Here is a 20853-nt window from a genome sequence, read left to right as displayed (position 1 = left end):
TGTTGTTCGTCAGAAAACGGGTGTGTCACTGTGGCTGAAGAATGTAGAAACCAATCCCTTATTATCTGTTCTATCGAAAAGAGTAAAATGGCTCTTAAGTAAACCTTTAACCCACCTCTAAATGATATGGCAGTCCGTTAACGATGCCTCCCTTGTTATCCCCCTTTCGAAAAGGTACACATGAGGAAAAAAGTTTTAGAAATTGATTTCCATTAAGGCTGGTAGTTTTCCAGTACGGTTGGTCATGCATACTTTGCGGGAAGGTAAAATTACGGTTTCGACTTCCTAAAATCCCACAAACCAATCCGGGATTTAGAAATAATATTGCTCCTAAAACCTACGCAAAGACAGGTAGATTCTAAATATAAAGTTTGGTAGAAATATATCCAGTACAACTCAACAAACGGACAAACAGTCAATCAACAGATAAACAGACACAAAACCTTAAAAAATACAGGTGGTCATTATTAAATCTGAAACGGAAAACTGTAAGCAAATTTCGCCAAAATAGTGAATGTACAGACTAACAGTCGTTACGATTTTGTTTATGTAGATAAGGAATCTCCTCCACATACAACACCTTTTGAGTTATATTCACTGGGCTTAGCCTTTAAAACCGTCCGTTAATATCTTCCATACTAATCATCCTACCGAAGAAGTGCACATCAGAAAAAAGTTTTAGAAATTCACTTCCATCAAGGTTGGTCGATTCCCAATCCAGGCTGGTTTGGTATATTTTGTGGGAGACGGAAATTACTGCTTCGGTTTCCTATAAACCCCCAGTCTACTCCGGAATTTGAAATGCTATGAATCCGAAACCTACCTTTGGACACGGGGATTATAAACATGAAGTTTGGTTAAAATAGTTCCATTAGTTGTGCAGTTATAAGGAGTATGATTTACAAGCATCTGCTTTTAGGTTAAGTCCGTTCGAACTTAGACTGAAAAACGTTCCGTTAATGATATCTGCCTTGTTAAGCCTCGTGACAAAATGATGCACATGAGGAAGGAGTTTTAGACATTGATTTACATTAAGGCAGGTTGATTTCCATTAAGTTTGGTTGCGTATATATATTTTTTTTCCTAGTTGCTTTACGTCGCACCGACTCAGATAGGTCTTATGGCGACGATGGGACAGGGAAGAGCTAGGAGTGGGAAGGAAGCGACCGTGGCCTTAATGAAGGTACAGCCCCAGCATTTTCCTGGTGTGAAAATGGGAAACCACGGAAAACCATCTTCAGGGCTGCCGACAGTGGGGTTCGAACCTACTATCTCCCGAATACTGGATACTGGCCGCACTTAAGCGATTGCAGCTATCGAGCTCGGTGTATATTTTTTGGGAGTACAAAATCACGGTGTCATTTTCGTATAAACTCCACATTCAGTTCAGAAATTTAGAAACAACATTAGCCCAAAAACCTACCTAAGGACAGGTGGATTCTAAATATGAACTTTGTTAGAAATATATCCAGTAGTTTTCGAGTTATAAGAACTCAGACAAACAAACAGACAAAGAGACACCAAATCTAAAAAGTATCTAGATGGTCATTACTACACCTGAAACGGATAACTGAACGAATTTTTTTCCAAAATAGTCAATGTACAGACACACGGTAGTTACGATTTTATTTATATATATTTTAGAGTTTTGTTCCTGAAAATTACAATCATCATCATCATCATCATCATCATCATCATCATCTGTTTACCCTCCAGGTTCGGTTTTTCCCTCGGACTCAGCGAGGGATACCACCTCTACCGCCTCAAGGGCAGTGTCCTGGAGCTTCAGACTCTTAGTCGGGGGATACAACTGGGGAGAATGATCAGTACCTCGCCCAGGCGGCCTCACCTGCTATGCTGAACAGGGGCCTTGCGAGGGATGGGGAAGATTGGAAAGGATAGGCAAGGAAGAGGTAAGGAAGCGGCCGTGGCCTTAAGTTAGGTACCATCCCGGCATTTGCCTGGAGGAGAAGTGGGAAACCACGGAAAACCACTTCCAGGATGGCTGAGGTGGGAATGGAACCCACCTCTACTCAGTTGACCTCCCGAGGCTGAGTGGACCCCGTTCCAGCCCTCGTACCACTTTTCAAATTTCGTGGCAGAGCCAGGAATCGAACCCGGACCTCCGGGGGGTGGCAGCTAATCACGCTAACCTCTACACCACAGAGGCGGACAAAAATTACAATACTTTTCTTATTCATCGTTATCCGGTCAATTGGATTAGCATTTTTGCATTTTCTATCACTAGGAGCGCTATTGTGTGTCAAAGCATTTTTCACTTAAGCACTTATAACTATGTTGGTGATTACATTTTCAAAAATAAAATAAAAACTGAGGATATTGAACCAAGGATTAAATTGAAAGAATTATATAAATAACTTAATTTGGCTAGGATCTTAATAAAAAATAAAACTAGTAAAGACAAACGATTTTAGGCTGTTTTCCGGTACTGCATTTAGACCGAAAGTGTGATTTTCGAATTTTTTCAAGTTCGATAGAGCTATCGAAGACTCACAATTTGAAAAGTTTCCGGGCCATTTACTCCTTTAACAATTGAGGAAATCGCTTAATTTTACGTGTTTTGTACTATGGGGAACCGTACTTTGTTTGCTAGGAAATGTTTTCAACATTGAAATCTACACACCAGATGGCTCTACTACCCCGCTTGAACTACTGTTGAATGGGATGCCTAATCGCTGGTTTACAAAGGAGCATTAAACCTTGCTATATTTCGGATATGAAACAAAATAGCACTCATTTTACTATACACGTTCTGCAACAGGGAGCCTTTGTAAATACTTCAAGGGTGCAGAAAACAAGGCTTATTGACACATTAATCTATGCACGTTACAGACATTCCTCTCTACCAAAGAGTTACTTGTATGTGTTTTGAACGATCCATTAGCTCTTAACTGCAGCTCTCTTTACAGAAGGCAGATGGATATTTGGAAACTCCTGCGCCTACCGTCTGCGAGCTTCGGCTGCAATCCAACCAGATTCTCCACAGATTATAATTATGTCTGTGTATTCGTTGTTGCTGAACACACCAGCCATTATCGATATGTTGACAGCAACTGCTTTACCAAATACCAACCTAATCCTGAATGTTCAAACACGAGACTTACTAACGTAAGGAGATTGCACTAGACGGGTAGCGCTGAGGAACATGCAGCGACCAGTCGTCTGATTGTTATCTCTTCGTATTTCGACGTAAGCTACCCGAGGCAGTAATGCCCCTGTGCAAATCAGTTATTAGATATCCCATTCATCATTAGAGCATGCGGGACACTGATAAGTATAAAGTACGGCGCTAGCGGATCACCTAGTGTAAACATACATTATTTCTTGATCTCCTTAAGTTATTTTCTTGTGCGAATACATTAAATATTTGATTCCAGCATCCAGAAGATTCATGAAGTCCAGTCGTAGTTTAAGAATTCCGCTATTTTCCTTAACTTCTTCTGCTCGGTATACATAAACATCTGTATGGAGAGTCCCGTTCGCACGTGCATGTGCTTTATATGCCACTTTTTCTAAAAGGGCACAAGAGAGGCGAGTTGTTTTATTGTACGCATAGGTACATACATTTCCTCTGTAGTTTCAAACTGAATGTGTCTTGCTAATAATCGAGCTTTCTTAGAATCATCTGTTTGGTGGTAAACACCCACTTGGTATCAATTGATCCTTCTCTTTCAAGAATCTCACCCGATATCCGGGCATCAAATTTCTCAGGCGCTTCCAGTCATGAATTCTCTCATAAGCCTCCCGGAATTTCTGCGGGTCACACTCTGTAAAAAATAGGACATTAATGCAATTACATACATTATAGTCAACAAGATATCGGGAGATTCATTCTATTTCTTCTTAGGTCTCCTTCCAAGTTCCTTCTCAGTTTCGTCAGCCCAGAGAATAGCGTTTCCATTGTCTTCAAATTCATGTTATTCCTCATCACTTGTCGGATGCACTGTCTCTCCAGTATTAGAATGATTAATCATCAGTATCATTTGTTCTTCCTCCTCAAAATTTTCTAGAAGAGGTACACAAGCATACTCTTCTTTCTTGTAGATATAACCTTCCACATTAAGAGTTACGTTTCTAGTAATGTTAATTTCATTCCGTTTGGACTATATCCAGCTGTTTCATGGGCTTTGTTCGAGGTTCTGTTTTGTATTTATCGGTATAAAGTCATCAACCATACTTGTGATCCAAAAACTCTTAACTTTTCTAAATTTTTCTTCCCATAATATATTTCTGCTGGTGTTCCTCTTTGAAATTCTTGGGTTGGTGGCCTGCTCTACTGATACACGGCAGTCCGCATCACCTGCTCCCATAATGCTTTAGGTAAATTGATCTCTATTAACATACGCTATAAACAGAGTAGTGTCAACGTAGTCCAGACACTCGGAGGAGATCAGGCTTGCGCAAATAGGATGTGGGAGCGGTCAGTTAGCGCTGTTGTCTATGTGTATTGTCCATTCGACGGGTACCCAGTTGGGAGTGTTGCTGATGTGCGGCCTTGAAGTGAAGATTGTCAATTTCACCGCTCTAAAGCATGTTATCGAAAAGTGATCAGCGTTCGTGGATGAAAATTTAGGTTGCCCTGGAAAAAATGTATCAGAGTGTTATCGAGAATTACGTGTGAAGCCTGTGGTGAGAATGCATTATCGTATAGGATGGTTGCACGATGGAAGAAAACGTTATGTGTGGGTCGGAATGAGATTGCGAATTTGCAACGCACAGGTCAGCCGTCCATTCCTCAAGGTGAGATTGATATCGTGAGTGGTCTCGTTTACGTAGGCCATCGATGGATTGTCCGGGAATTATCCCTAGGGCTTGGTCTCAGTCATCAAACGGTGTGACGAAATGTCTTAATAGGAGGAAAATTGTTTCCCGTTGTTTCCACATCAACTTACCGACGTACAGAAATAGCACCGGTGTGCACTGGCTGGCTTCCACCTGCACAGACACCGCAACAAAGGAGGCGCATTTCTGCAGCGTATTATCGCCAATGATGGGACGTGGGCACGAGTCTACGAACCTGAATTAAAGCGTCATTCGAACGAATAGCGTCACCCAGCTTCGCCACATCCACAGGAACCCAGTCGGATGAAGCTTAGGCTGAATGTGTCTTACGACTACGAGGGTGTTATTCTTACGCATGCTGTGCGTGAGGAACAAAGCCACAACTCTGGCTATTATTGCCGATTTCTGGAGCGAAATTTGCATCCGGCCATGCGTCCACGTTTATTGCGAGACGTTGAATGACAACGCACGCACGTTGTCACGTCGCAAACAGTGTCAAGCTCTTATTGCAACAGTGGCATTGGGAGGTCTTGGAACACCTTCCGTACGCACCGAACATGAATCCTTGTGACTTCGACCTGTTTCCAGAGTTGAAGGAATCCCTCCGAGGCCGCCGATCTCTACTCCGTGCAGTAGAGCTCTCCGTCGCTGTCATCAACAGAGAACACCTTGCCATCGCTCCCCAACTGCTTCCCGACATTTGGCAAATGCTGATAGACCTTGCAGTTGACTGCATTGAAGGAGTTTGATACAATTGTACTCGTTCGTCGTTCATAAAATATTGCGATATATCAATATTGACAGTACGTTATTTATAGCCCGCGTAAGCGAAAAGCACATTGAGTATCAAAAGGTGCGAAAACGGCCAAGGATATGCTGACAGCCCCCAGGAATGTATTTAAAAGGAAAAGTAAGGTGTCAAAATGGTTTGCAAGGCGGAAGCTGTTGTAGCTCAAGTGGTCGAGACTTGTAGACACATTTTATGAACTTTGATTTTCTTATTGGTTCCAAATTAGAAGAGGAATATAAAATGTGTCGTCTTCTCTTAACGATGTCTCAGACTTATTACACGGTTATTTATTTACTCAAAATGACTACCACCACGCTTACATTGGAATTTGTTAAGGCAAAATTGTTCAATATAGACCTAAAGTGAAGAATGATAGTAATTTAGATTTAAAAGGCAAAAGGAGATGCAACGTCATGGTCATAAGTGAGCTCGTACTGCAAAGTTCTTTGTAAATATGATTCGATTTTGTAATCACTGAAATAACAACACATACCATCTCAAAACAAGAAACAAAACAAAAACAAAAGAACAAAGAAAAAAATTAAAAAATACAAAAACAAAAATAAAAACCAAAACCAAAAAACCAAAAAAAAGCAAAGAACAAAAAACAAAGGTACAAAAACCGAAAACGAAAACAAAAATAAAAATACAAAAACAAAAAACAAAAACAAAAAACGAAAATACAAGAAACAAACCAAAATCAAAAACAAGGAACAAATGACTTTGTTTTGAAGAACGTAAAAGAGGATCGATATTTTTTGTTAAACACGATAAAGAAGAGGATAAAAAATTTCTTTGGACACGTACTGAGACATGACTCTTTTCTCCAAACGACCATTGAAGGTAAAGTACTGGAAAAGACATCCAGTCCAGGGGACGACCAAGGTTGAAAGTCCCTATCCCATATCCACGTAGCACCACGGTTTACCCTCCAGGCTTGGCTTTTCTCTCGGACTCAGAGAGGGATCCCACCTCAATGGCATTGTCCTAGAGCGTGAGACATTGGGTCGGGGGATACAACTGGGGAGGATAACCAGTGCCTCGCCCAGGTGGCCTCACCTGCTATGCTGAACAGAGGCCTTGGTGGGAGATGGGAAGATTGAAAGGGATACACAAGGAATAGGGAAGGAAACGGCCGTGGGCTTAAGTTATATACCATCCCGGCATTTGCCTAGAGGAGAAGTGGGAAACCATGGAAAACCGCTTCCAGGATGGCTGAGGTGGGAATAGAACCCACCTGTACTCAGTTGACCTCCCGAGGCAGAGTGGACCCCGTTCCAGCCCTCCTACCACTTTTCAAATTTCGTGGCGGAGCCGGGAATCGAACCCGGGCCTCCGGGGTGACAGCTAATCACACTAACCACTACACCACAGAGGCGGACCACTCTTGAAATGACGTCCATTTCTATGTCTACGACAGTGAAGTTCAATTTTTGAACAACTGCTATGGAGAGGATGTAGTAAGCAGGTGCACAGGACGGTGCGGAACTTCAGACCATCGCTTAAGGGAAGCCATGAGTGAAATATAGCGATTTTTGACTAAACAATCGAATTTTGAATTTTAACCTTAAAAATCCCCCATCCTTATATTTATCTTAACGCCAGTTTTAAAACTCTAAATGCCCGGATTAAATAGTAATGGTTCGGCGTATTTAGACGAAGCCCACAACCCTTTAGTCCCGCTGTCAGAAAAAATTAGCTTCAGATTTTTTTCGTACTACAATTTCAATAATACCGCTGTAATATATTTACCTTGTAGTAGGCCTACGCTGTGATTAGGAGGAGAAAGACGTCTGAAGTAGTAATTTACAGTCCAGGGCAGTTTTAAAGCAAGTATGTTTCTTAAAATTGCTTTTATCCACCTGAAAACTGTTTCAGCTCTTTCTCATGTATAAAACGCTCCTTTCAACAGAGTTCTTATCAAATTCTCCTGACACTTGCAGAGAATTTGCGAATATGTACGGGAATTAAAAGTAGTTCTGCATTTTATTATCGCTTGAATATTATGTTCATATTTTTACTCCTGAATTAGCACGAAAATAGATTTCTGCCTATTGAAAGAATAAATAGTCCGCCTCTGTGGTGTAGTGGTTTCCCCTGGGACTCAGCGAGGGATCCCACCTCAAGGGCAGTGTCCTGGAGTGTGGGTCATTTGATCGTGGGATGGAACAGTACCGCGCCAAAGCGGTCTCACCTACTATGCTGAACAGGGGCCTTGTGGTGGGATGGAAAGATCGGAAGGGATAGACAAGGAAGACGGAAGGAAGTGGCCGTCGTCTTAAGTTAGGTTCCACCCCGGCATTTGCCCGGAGGAAAAGTGTGAAACCACCCTCGAAGGCCTGGGTTCGATTCTCGGCTTTGCCACGAAATTTGAAAAGTGGTACGAGGGCTGGAACGGGGTACACTCAGCCTCGGGAAGTCAACTGAGTGGAGGGGAGTTCAATTCGCACTTCAGCCATCCTCGAAATGGTTTTCCGTGGTTTTCCACTTCTCCTCCAGGCAAATATCAGGATGGAACTTAACTTAAGGTGACGGTCGCTTCCTACCCTTTTCCTTGTCGGTCCCTTCCAAACTTCGCGTCCTCTCACAATGACCCTCTTCAGCATACCAGTTCAGACCACCTGGACGCGGTATTGGTCCACCTTCCTAGTTGTATTCCCGATCAAAAGTCCCATGCTCCAGTACACTGCCCTTGAGGTGGTAGACGTAGGATCCCTCACCGAGTCCGAGTTCGAGGGAAAAACCAAACCTGGAGGGAAAACAGATTAAGAAAGAAAGAAAGAATAAAAAACTGAGAAAATTATATCTGCAAAACTCAAGAGTTGTTCAATATGTGAATATTTTTGACAAGTCTACCGAATTTTAGCCCACAACAAAGATGAACACTGTGCCGCAAAGAACATTTTCGATGGAACATATAAAAATACAAATTATTTGTCAATACCATTGCAACCATATAAGTAATCAACTCCAAATTTTGTGTGGGGCTGTATCTTATTAATATGTGCTTGTGTTTTAAATTTGGTTTTGGTGAGTCGTAAATTGTAGAAGTTCAAATTTTTAGTCATCACTCTCCTTAATATTATTACGTAATGAGAGATTTCGCCATTTCCGTGCAAATAGTTGTGTGACTTTCTGTTTCAGTATGACGTAGTTCCCATCGCAAAGAAAGTCATTAAGTACCTGAACAAGCATAATATGTCCTCCTACTACGGCATCCCCACCTCCGAGTCGTTCACGAAGGAACAGTGGGACTTCCCCAATGCATGGCCGCCACTACAAGCGATAGTAATCCAGGGGCTCGTCCAGACTCAACAGCCCGCTGCTACCCAGCTGGCCTACGAATACGCTGACCGATGGGTCCAGTCGAACTACATGGGTTTCCAGCAGGAAAGCCGTATGTATGAGAAGGTAAGAAAGTGATAGATGTCGCTAAACATGGCCACTGGTTATTTTGATCTTATTTTACCACAAGTCTCTGCCCTGAGCTCAAAGTGCTGTCACATTGCCAGTTTTAAGACAGCAGTGAATGAGGTGAACACAACCTTATCGCAATAAACGGAGTACGGTTTGCTTCTCGTTCTTATTATTACCGCAATTCAGTGGCGTGTACTGAGGGCTACCAAGGCTATCAGTGAAGCCCAAACCTCAATTGGGAATGATGGAAGTTTAAAGCACATTATAATGTAAGCATCTGACACATTGTTCGATTTACAAAACTTGAAATCAATGAGAAAAAACGTCGCACGTATTTCTGAGTGCAAGGCATCGGATACTGATGCTGCAGCCCAGACTCTCGTCTCTGTCCCCTCGACTCACCCCGCACGGCTTGTTGTAGTACACTGACTGACAGAGCAAATGCAACACCAAGAAGGAGTGATCAGAACTTTATGCCAATTGCAGGGTAGACTGGCGTCACTGAGGTATGCTCATGATGTGAAATGCGCCGCTGTGCTGCGCACGTAGCGAACGATAAATGGGACACGGCGTTGGCGAATGGCCCACTTCGTACCGTGATTTCTCAGCCGACAGTCATTGTAGAACGTATTGTCGTGTGCCACAGGACACGTGTATAGCTAAGAATGCCAGGCCGCCGTCAACGGAGGCATTTCCAGCAGACAGACGACTTTACGAGGGGTATGGTGATCGGGCTGAGAAGGGCAGGTTGGTCGCTTCGTCAAATCGCAGCCGATACCCATAGGGATGTGTTCACGGTGCAGCGCCTGTGGCGAAGATGGTTGGCGCAGGAACATGTGGCACGTGCGAGGGGTCCAGGCGCAGCCCGAGTGACGTCAGCACGCGAGGATCGGCGCATCCGCCACCAAGCGGTGGCAGCCCCGCACGCCACGTCAACCGCCATTCTTCAGCATGTGCAAGACACCCTGGCTGTTCCAATATCGACCAGAACAATTTCCCGTCGATTGGTTGAAGGAGGCCTGCAGTCCCGGCGTCCGCTCAGAAGACTACCATTGACTCCACAGCATAGACGTATACGCCTGGCATGGTGCCGGGCTAGAGCGACTTGGATGAGGGAATGGCGGAACGTCGTGTTCTCCGATGAGTCACGCTTCTGTTCTGTCAGTGATAGTCACCGCAGTCGAGTGTGGCGTCGGCGTGGAGAAAGGTCAAATCCGGCAGTAACTGTGGAGCGCCCTACCGCTAGACAACGCGGCATCATGGTTTGGGGCGCTATTGCGTATGATTCCACGTCACCTCTAATGCGTATTCAAGGCACGTTAAATGCCCACCGCTACGTGCAGCATGTGCTGCGGCCGGTGGCACTCCCGTACATTCAGGGGCTGCCCAATGCTCTGTTTCAGCAGGATAATGCCCGCCCACACACTGCTCGCATCTCCCAACAGGCTCTACGAGGTGTACAGATGCTTCCGTGGCCAGCGTACTCTCCGGATCTCTCACCAATCGAACACGTGCGGGATCTCATTGGACGCCGTTTGCAAACTCTGCCCCAGCCTCGTACGGACGACCAACTGTGGCAAATGGTTGACAGAGAATGGAGAACCATCCCTCAGGACACCATCCGCACTCTTATTGACTCTGTACCTCGACGTGTTTCTGCGTGCATCGCCGCTCGCGGTGGTCCTACATCCTACTGAGTCGATGCCGTGCGCATTGTGTAACCTGCATATCGGTTTGAAATAAACATCAATTATTCTTCCGTGCCGACTCTGCTTTTTCCCCAACTTTCATCCCTTTCGAACCACTCCTCCTTGGTGTTGCATTTGCTCTGTCAGTCAGTGTATATCGGATAGGAGCAAGGACCGAGGCGATAAGTGTGCTAGGCTTCCGTACATCAGATCGCCACAGCTAACTATCAACCATGCGTTACTCATCGTAGCCCTATATACTTCCTCACCTCATACTTCTGACTTAATCATATAGATAACAGAGTGCTGGTATTTCACTCCCGTTTACTTCTGCATCCTTGTAGGAAGACACTGCAGGGCTGCTGTTATAGGAGTAATATAGTTTTATTTTTGTAGGTAGATCTGCTAAAAATGAAATGCAATCTTTCAGATTCAGTGTTCTCTTTTGTTGGTTGGAATCGAACCCGTGATCATGGGTCAGACACCACCACTGATCTTCCAAGGAAGCTAATTAACCAGTGAACGATGGGTACGATCGGAGTAAAACTCAAAATTGTATTTAATAATAATAATAATAATAATAATAATAATAATAATAATGGTGCATGGCATCTGTATAGGCTTGGCAGTGACCTAGTGAGGACAAAATGAATGGCGAACACGTCATAAACACCCAGTCCCTTTGTCAGGTGATTTAAGAGTACGACGGGGTTGATTCTGATTATTGAACCAGGACCATCGGACCAAAGACGAACATTCCATCCATTTAGCCACAAAGCCGGACTTTAATTTGCTAACCTTAGGCTACCATCTCCACTGATCAGGGGTTGAGCATTGGCAGTGGTAGAGGGCAGGGTAGTAGCTTGTGAAGCAGCCTTGACATCACAGCAGGCTTCTCCGTTGGCTATTGGTTGCAGTTCAAAACGCTGAAGGTTGACGTTCACTAAATCAACCATCGAAAAGGGGTAAGCTAAGTCTAAAGGTAGCCCACGTCTTGATCTCAGTACACGCCACTGCCGCAATTGTATAACAGAGGTGAGAACTTACACTGCATATACCGTATATAAGAAGTGTTTGTGTGTGTATTCGTGCGTGTGCGTGTGTGCGTGTGCGTGTGCGTGTGTGTGTGTATGTGTACACGATGCCCAGTAAAATCTACGGCCCGCGAAGATCTGAAATTTGTAAAATTCGTAAATGGAAGGATGCCGAGCACCTCGAAGGTGGATTGTGTTATTTTCTCTTTTGCTGGGTTGTTATGCACGGAAAACAGGCGGAAAACGAGTGTTGGGATATGACAATCCAACGTGCTCACACCAGAATTAATTAATGCATAAATTCACTGTCGCTAGGCAATTTACATAAGATAGAAAATACAAGTCAAGGACCTTTCTTTAAAGTCCATGTAGGAAGCCATTTTAGGTCCCCGACACGAGGAGCCATATTCAGTCCGTAGTATCCGGAACTGTTTGTCTGTTTGTATGTGTGCAATGCCCAGCCAAATCTTTATACAGGTTTTTCTTTTCTTTCTTAATCCGTATACCTTCCAGGGTTGGTTTCTTCTCTCGGACTCAGCGAGGAACCCCACCTCTACTGCCTCAAGGGCAGTGTCCTGGAGCGCGAGATTTTCGGTCGGGAATGAAATTGGAGAGGAGGGCCAGTACCTCGCCCAGGCTGCCTTACCTACTATGCTGAACAGAGGCCTTGTGGGGGGATGAAGGAATCGGAAGGGGATGGGCAAGGAAGAGGGAAGGAAGTGCCCGTTGCCTGAAGTTAGGAACCAACCCGGCATTTGCCTGGAGGAGGTGGGAAACCACGGAAAACCAGTTCCAGGTTGACTCAGGTGGGAATCGAACCCCTCTATTCACGTGGCCTCCCGGGGCTGAGTGAACCCCATTCCAGCCCTCGTGCCACTTTTCAAATTTCGTGGCAGAACCGTGTATCGAACCCGGCCCTCCGGGGGTGGCAGCTAATCACACTACTCACTACACCACAGAGGCGGACCATATGATTTCTAAACTTTAAAATTATTTATTTAATTATTTATGTGAAAAAGAAAATCCACAGCCTGTTTCCAGTCATTCGGCCGGGCCAGGAATGTAATGAATGAAGCCCCCATTTAGCGGCGAGGATAGGAATTGTGCCGGCTGCAGAAGCCTGTCGCACTCCTCTGGGGCAATGATTAATGTATGACAAATGAAATGAAATTATATTGGAGAGAGTTGCTGAAATGAAAGATGACAGGGAAAACCGGAGTACCCGAAAGAATTCCTGTCCCGCCTCCGCTTTGTCCAGCACAAAACTCACATGGAGTGACCGGGATTTGAACCACGGAACCCAGTGGTGGGAGGCCGGCGCGCTGCCGCCTGAGCTGCGGAGGTTCGTTTAATTATTTACGTAACTTTTTAAAATATATTGTCAGTTATGTATTCTTAAGTCGGCTTATTACATATCTATCTATCTATCTATCTATCTATATAAATAAAATTGTTCGTGTCTGTTTGTTTGTCTGTTTGTTCCACCATCACGTCGAAAAGGCTGGATAGATCTCAACCAAACTTCATATTTAGAGTATACTCATCCCGGGGAAGGTTTCGATATGCATATCATTTTAAAATCTTTGAATACACGGGGGGTTTATAGGAAAACCAGAATGGTTTTTCCACCATCACGTCGAAACGGCTGGATAGATCTCAACCAAATTTCATATTTAGAGTATACTCATCCCGGGGAAGGTTTCGATATGCATATCATTTTAAAATCTTTGAATACACGGGGGGTTTATAGGAAAACCAGAATGGTTTTTCCACCATCACGTCGAAACGGCTGGATAGATCTCAACCAAATTTCATATTTAGAGTATACTCATCCCGGGGAAGGTTTTGATATGCATATCATTTTAAAATCTTTGAATACACGGGGGGTTTGTAGGAAAACCAGAATGGTTTTTCCACCATCACGTCGAAACGGCTGGATAGATCTCAACCAAACTACATATTTAGAGTATACTCCTCCCGGGGAAGGTTTCGATATGCATATCATTTTAAAATCTTTGAATACACGGGGGGTTTATAGGAAAATCAGAATGGTTTTTCCACCATCACGGCGAAACGGCTGGATAGATCTCAACCAAACTTCATATTTAGAGTATACTCATCCCGGGGAAGGTTTCGATATGCATATCATTTTAAAATCTTTGAATACACGGGGGTTTATAGGAAAACCAGAATGGTTTTTCCACCATCACGTCGAAACGGCTGGATAGATCTCAACCAAATTTCATATTTAGAGTATACTCATCCCGGGGAAGGTTTCGATATGCATATCATTTTAAAATCTTTGAATACACGGGGGGTTTATAGGAAAACCAGAATGGTTTTTCCACCATCACGTCGAAACGGCTGGATAGATCTCAACCAAACTACATATTTAGAGTATACTCCTCCCGGGGAAGGTTTCGATATGCATATCATTTTAAAATCTTTGAATACACGGGGGGTTTATAGGAAAACCAGAATGTTTTTTCCACCATCACGTCGAAACGGCTGGATAAATCTTAACCAAACTTCATATTTACAGTATACTCCTCCCGGGGAAGGTTTCGACATGCATATCATTTTAAAATCTTTGAATACACGGGGGGTTTATAGGAAAACCAGAATGGTTTTTCCACCATCACGTCGAAACGGCTGGATAGATCTCAACCAAACTTCATATTTAGAGTATACTCCTCCCGGGGAAGGTTTCGACATGCATATCATTTTAAAATCTTTGAATACACGGGGGTTTATAGGAAAACCAGAATGGTTTTTCCACCATCACGTCGAAACGGCTGGATAGATCTCAACAAAACTTCATATTTAGAGTATACTCCTCCCGGGGAAGGTTTCGATATGCATATCATTTTAAAATCTTTGAATACACGGGGGTTTATAGGAAAACCAGAATGGTTTTTCCACCATCACGTCGAAACGGCTGGATAGATCTCAACCAAACTTCATATTTAGAGTATACTCCTCCCGGGGAAGGTTTCGATATGCATATCATTTTAAAATCTTTGAATACTCGTTTTTTTAGGAAAACCAGAATGGTTTTTCCACCATCACGTCGAAACGGCTCGATAGATCTCAACAAAATTTCATATTTAGAGTATATTCATCCCGGGGAAGGTTTCGATATGCATATCATTTTACAATCTTTGAATAGACGGGGGGTTTATAGGAAAACCAGAATGGTTTTCCTCCATTTTCTCTTATACTATTAATTTTCTGTAAACTTCGTTTACCGTACGTGAAACGTCTCTTCATTATAAACAACTTTCGTTATGTTCATAATTTACCTTACTCTTTACATGATGGAGAGATTTACAATTTTCTGCTGGTAACATGCTCTGCATTGAGTGACCAACAGACCGACAACGAACCTACAGGTTACCATGGCAACGTCTCTGACTGCATGCGAGCAGGGAAGTAACGTATTGCCATTTTCCTCATCATGCTTTTAAATTCGTGGTTGTTCCTTGGGTAGAAGGCAAGAGAGGCGTCAATCGGCCTATCTGCGGGATATTGGCGGAATATCGTTGGATGTTATAACCGCCTTCGAATAGATTAAGTAATAACACCATTAGTCATCTTCATATTATTACTTGTTTACCTAGGAATCAATGGACCTGATTTTCTCCTCTGTTACCGCTTTATTATATCCATAACTCACACTAGCATAATTTATTGAGGGGTATTTGATTTTCCAATACATTAACTTGGCATTTACATATTTGTCGTTATCCGGCTGTACTCAGTTATAATCCATTTTCTATTACTTTCAACTTTCTTAACTGTATTATTTTCTTCCTTAATTACGACGTATATACGCGAGTGCTATAAACTACTGGATGTATTACCACCATGACTCATATTTAGAATACATCTGTCCTAGATAGGTTTTAAGGCAAATATTGTTTCTAAATCCCTGAACTGACTGGGGGTTTATACGAAACCGAAACAGTGATTTTGCACTTCCACAAAATATACACAACCAACGTTAATTTAAATCTACCTGCCTTGGTAGAAATTAATTTCTAAACCTTTTTTCTCATGCCCATCATTTCGATACGAGGATTAATAAGGCAGATATCATTAACGGACCGTTTTTTGTACAAGTCCCATCGGACTTAACTCACGAGCGGGTGCGTGTAAAGCGTATTCCTTACAAATTGAAAACTACTGAAGACATTCGAACCAAAATTCATATTTAGCATCCACCTGTCCAAAGGTAGGTTTTAAACGTAAATAACATTTCATGTTCCGGAATGTACTGGCGGTTTATAGGGAACCGAAATGGTGATTTTATTCTTCCACAATATATACAGAACAAGACCAACCTGACTGGAAATCGACCAAACGTGATGGAATTCCACCTCTAAACCTTTTTTTTATGTGCATTTTTTCGTCAGGAGGATTAATAAGGGAGATATCATGAATGGTCAGTTTTGCAGGTTAAGTCCAGCGGACATAGCCAAAAAGGTGTTTTACATGGAGCAGATTCCTTATCTATATAAATCCAATCGTAACGACTGTGTGCCTCTACACTGACTATTTTGGCGAAATTTTCGTACAGCTTTCCGTTTAAGGGGTAATAATGACCACTGCATAATTTTTGGTTTAGTTTCCTGAAAGTCCTAATTTTTACCCGCCTCGCCCAAAATCCAGATTGCGGCATAATCTGCCAGTAGAAAAAGAAGATAATTGAAATTTGACAAAATTATACGTTTTAGCCTGTAACGAACGGAAAACATCGAAGATCATTAAATTTTTCACTTTTTATCCCCGAAGAATATGGAAATATGCAGGCAATTTTAATGATGGTGCAGACCTTCGGAAATTCCTGTCACATAACAGATTGCACAATCTCCGTTCAATTTGGAATGATCTACAACCTTGGTCTTATGACTTTTTGCCGTATCTGTATCCCTTTTACGTTTGATTTTTCTCTATTAATGGATGTTAAGTCAATTTGAAATTTTCACATGCATAATTCATACCTTCGATTACTTATATGAAATACAGAATCATCAAACTCTTCACGAAAATTGGCCCACCCAGTAGCCATATATGAGCCAAATGCTATGTATGTAGCTGTCACATAATTATCCGAAAAGTAATGTAATGCGAGATAATCTTACAAGAACGTTACTCTGTTCCACGTTTCTAACTCAATCTGACCCAAGAATAGATGACATATCATAGGACCAGCCATTTAGGCCACTAAATCCGGCGTGTCTTATGGTATAATCCTTTGTCGATATGACGTACGTTTCGTAGCAGTTAATCTGTAAATGAAGGTCTTCAATATTGTAAACAAGCATATACTTTCGTATGTCGATCTATATATATTCACTGATGTCGATTTGTAGCGATCGAGAAAGGGTGGGTCTGCTATTGTAATCAGTACTCCCCACACCGACTTTGACTGGCAGTATGAAAGGGTTCCTTCTCCAACTCCTGTGTAACTGTCATTAGTAAGGAAGGTTACAATTGTAATGAATAGTTCACTTCTCGATTTGACTTGCAGAAGGCAAGTGAGCATGCAGTTTTGTTTAAAACTCCCCTACCCGATTGTGTTTGGCAGTAGGCAAGGGTGCCCGCCATTATAAAGAAATGTCCTCATCTAATATGTGACTGGCATTAGGCATAGTGGCCTGCTATTTTGATGGAAACTCACCAACTTGGTGTGACTGGCAGTAAGCTGGCTGGAAGTAGGAAAATGGGCCTGGCATTATAATGATAACTGCACAACTCAATTTCGAGTGATAGTAGGGTAATTGCCTGCCATTATAATAAAAACTGTAATCTGTCTGGAAGTAGGAAAGGGGGCCTGCCATTTTAACGAAAACTCCCCAAATCGATTCTGTCCGCATAGTAGGCAATGGGGCCTGCAATTATAATGTAAACTTCCCAACTCGATTGTGAATGGCAGTAGGCAAGTGAGCCTGCCGTTATACCACAAATCCATAACAAACACTTTACATTGGAAACAACGTACGGGGACCTCCCCATGCTCTTTCTCGGATAACGCTAAGAGACATGCAATTTTAAAACAATCTTATTTACTGCATGCACACTATTTACTTCGATATTCGAATACAATGTAGAATACCGTAGCGAAGCACGGGTACATTCGCTAGTTTTAAATAAGTTAACAATGGCTGAATGATACGCGACATGTAGGGACAGATTAATAGCTATATCAGATAATTCATCCGAAATAAAATATCCTCGGACTCAGCGAGGGATCCACCTCTACCGCCTCAAGGGCAGTGTCCTGGAGCTTCAGACTCTGGATTGGGAAATACACCTGGGGAGGATGACCAGTACCTAGCCCAGACGGCCTCACCTGCTATGCTGAACAGGGGCCTTGTGGGGGATGCGAAGTTTGGAAGGGATAGACAAGGAATAGGGAAGGAAGCGGCCACGGCCTTAAGTGAGGTACCATCCCGGCATTTGCCTGGAGGAGAAGTGGGAAATCACGGAATACCACTTCCAGGATGGCAGAGGAGGGAATCGAATTCCCCTCTACTCATTTGACCTCCCGAGGCTGAGTGGACCCCGTTCCAGCCCTCGTACCACTTTTCAAATTTCGTGGCAGAGCCGGGAATTGAACCCGGGCCCTTGGGGTTGGCAGCTAATCACAATAACCACTACACCACAGAGGCGCCCTTCCTGAGTTCGGGTGTAAAACCAACCATGGAGGGTAAACGGATAATGAAATAAAGAAAGAATTAATTTATTCGTTTGAACCTGGTAATTACTAACAGGCAAAAATTAAATTTCGATAAACTTTAAAGGAGGAAAATTTCATCCTGCTCTTTACCAGGTGGTAGTGTTCCGAGAATGGATGTGACATTCCGACATTCCCACGCACTGGAGCTAAACTGATGCGCTGAATAAGGAAAGTAGTTCATCGGATATCGCGGGAAATCCGAGCAATCCGTTGGCGAAACGCTTTGATGAAATTGAGGCCTTAATTGCCCTAACCACTGGATTCAATGGCTACTGGTACGAAGAAGAATTTTCCAAACAGTTCACTGTATTTTCTTCTTTTAGCACTTTTTTTACTCGCGACTGCACCTCCAGCACTCATTGATGAAAGGGGAAGATTGGACTGGGCAAATGTGTCGGCACAGGTAAAATCAAACAGGAGAGATCTACCCTTTCTCCATGGCACAAGTGTCATTCCGTCTGGCGTTTCATCGTCTAAACGGCAGAAGCCAGTGGGCTCTCGTATAGAAGGAACTACTGCTGAAACTGAAATCCGCAAGATGACATCGTTTATAGTTGAGTGACGGACGTGTCTTGCTTTACTTTTCATACAGGAAAGGCCATGGAGGCCACGTCGAACAACGGAGGCCTCGATGAGGCTCTCAGACGGCTGCTTCCAAACGTACACGCATGCACAGAAATGGTGTCCCGATATAAACAAAGCATGGCCTCCCCCCACCTCCTCGCTTAACGCAATTCTGCAGGTAGACAGCCCGCTAAAAGACTGCTGTGATTGAAATGGGTACAGTGGCGGATGCATAGCAATACAAACACTGCGCCTTCAGCACTACCCGTTCACTCCCTTCCCCTCCTCTCTGAACAGGAGTGGCCTTCAACACTAGTCCTTCATTCTCTCCCCTCCTTTTCACTACTGGAGTGGGGCAGTGTTGACTGTTTACGTCGGGACACCATTTATGTGCATGCGTGTACAGCCACAGCGATACGAAAACTCTCATTGTAAAGACAGAGACCAAGAGTAGGCGAATGTAATGCTTGGAGCCGCGCACCAGATTCAGGAGATGAAGCAGTGAGGAGCCAGGCTTTGTCTTGAAGACTATTAGTTGACTGCTGCAGAAGCGAGTGGAGATGTCTGATAAGAGGAGCATCCCAAGCAGCCTCTATTATTGTCTTCACTCGAAAGCAATTCCACACAATATCACCATCTGTACATCTTGGGCCATACTCCTTCCCCTTACGGACTTCAGCCAAGCTACTAGGCTTATACCTCGATAGTAAACTTACATGGAGAACCCACGTCGAGTACCTGGTAACTAAAGTGGGCCGAACGTTAAACATAATCAGAGCATTATGTCGAGTATGGTGGGAGCTGACCTATCTGTCCTATTACTATTATATAGATCGTTAATCCGATCTGTACTAGATTATGGCTGCATCTTTTTCGGCAACGCACCGCAGTATGTTCTTCGAAAACTAGAGGTCCTGCAGTTCCGCGCACTCAGAATATGTCTCTGAGCCTTGAACTCAAGTCCTACTAACGCACTACTGGTAGAGGCTAAAGAAATGCCCCTTCAGATAAGACGAGATCTGCTTGCCAACAACTTTCTTCTGCAACGCTCGTCCATAACTAGCCACCCTATAACATCTAAACTGCACCGCCTCCTTCCACTGTGTGACAGAGGAACAAACAGAAGACTACGGACACCTCTATTGGTCAAAAGTATCAAGAAATTGCAGCACATCATACCCCTTACTCTTCAAGATACAGCGCTTCCAGTATTTCGACCGAGGTATGAACTTTCCGTATTTCAACCATCCACATTTCATCTTCCAGATTTTATTATCTGCAATACCAATATCAACGAAAAAGTAACAAATTTTATCGATGCATATTGGGGCAGTTATACTCAAATATACACAGATGGGTCTAAGACCAATGAAGGAGTCGGATATGCGTACTACTGCCCTGCATTCAATACTAGCAAAATGTTCTCCCTTCCCCACGAAGCTTCAATATTCACAGCTGAAATACTTGCCATTAAATCAGCCATCACGTACGGCGTCCAGCACTTCAGCAGTATATTAATTCTCACGGACTCCAAGAGTGCACTTCAAAAACTAGAACAGCCATGCAGGAACACGCGTTCGAATAAATACATCATGGACATCCTAAGTTGCATATACCAAGCTAAGGAAAACGGAAAAGAAGTTCATCTTATGTGGATCAAAGGTCACACTGGAATTATACACAATGAAACCGTAGACCAACTGGCAAAGCAGAGCATTACAGAAGACCAGTTCCAAGCACTACGCCTACCATACACGGACTTCCAAAGCCACATCAAGAAACAGGCTTACAAAGAATGGTCAAATTACTGGGCAA

General features: G+C 43.3%; 1 protein-coding gene across 1 annotated transcript in view; it reads left to right on the top strand.

Annotated features, from left to right (window-relative positions):
• Positions 1-20853, top strand: part of LOC136872317 (trehalase-like) — a 139661-nt gene that overhangs the window by 92911 nt on the left and 25897 nt on the right. Inside the window, exon 5 of the mRNA XM_068227435.1 lies at positions 8738-9004. Coding sequence (XP_068083536.1) covers positions 8738-9004 — 267 coding nt within the window. The remainder of the gene's footprint in view (positions 1-8737; positions 9005-20853) is intronic.

Source organism: Anabrus simplex, chromosome 4 (genome assembly GCF_040414725.1).
Source record: "Anabrus simplex isolate iqAnaSimp1 chromosome 4, ASM4041472v1, whole genome shotgun sequence".
In the NCBI taxonomy this organism is placed as follows: domain Eukaryota; kingdom Metazoa; phylum Arthropoda; class Insecta; order Orthoptera; family Tettigoniidae; genus Anabrus; species Anabrus simplex.
This window is presented reverse-complemented; position numbering and strand designations above follow the sequence as displayed.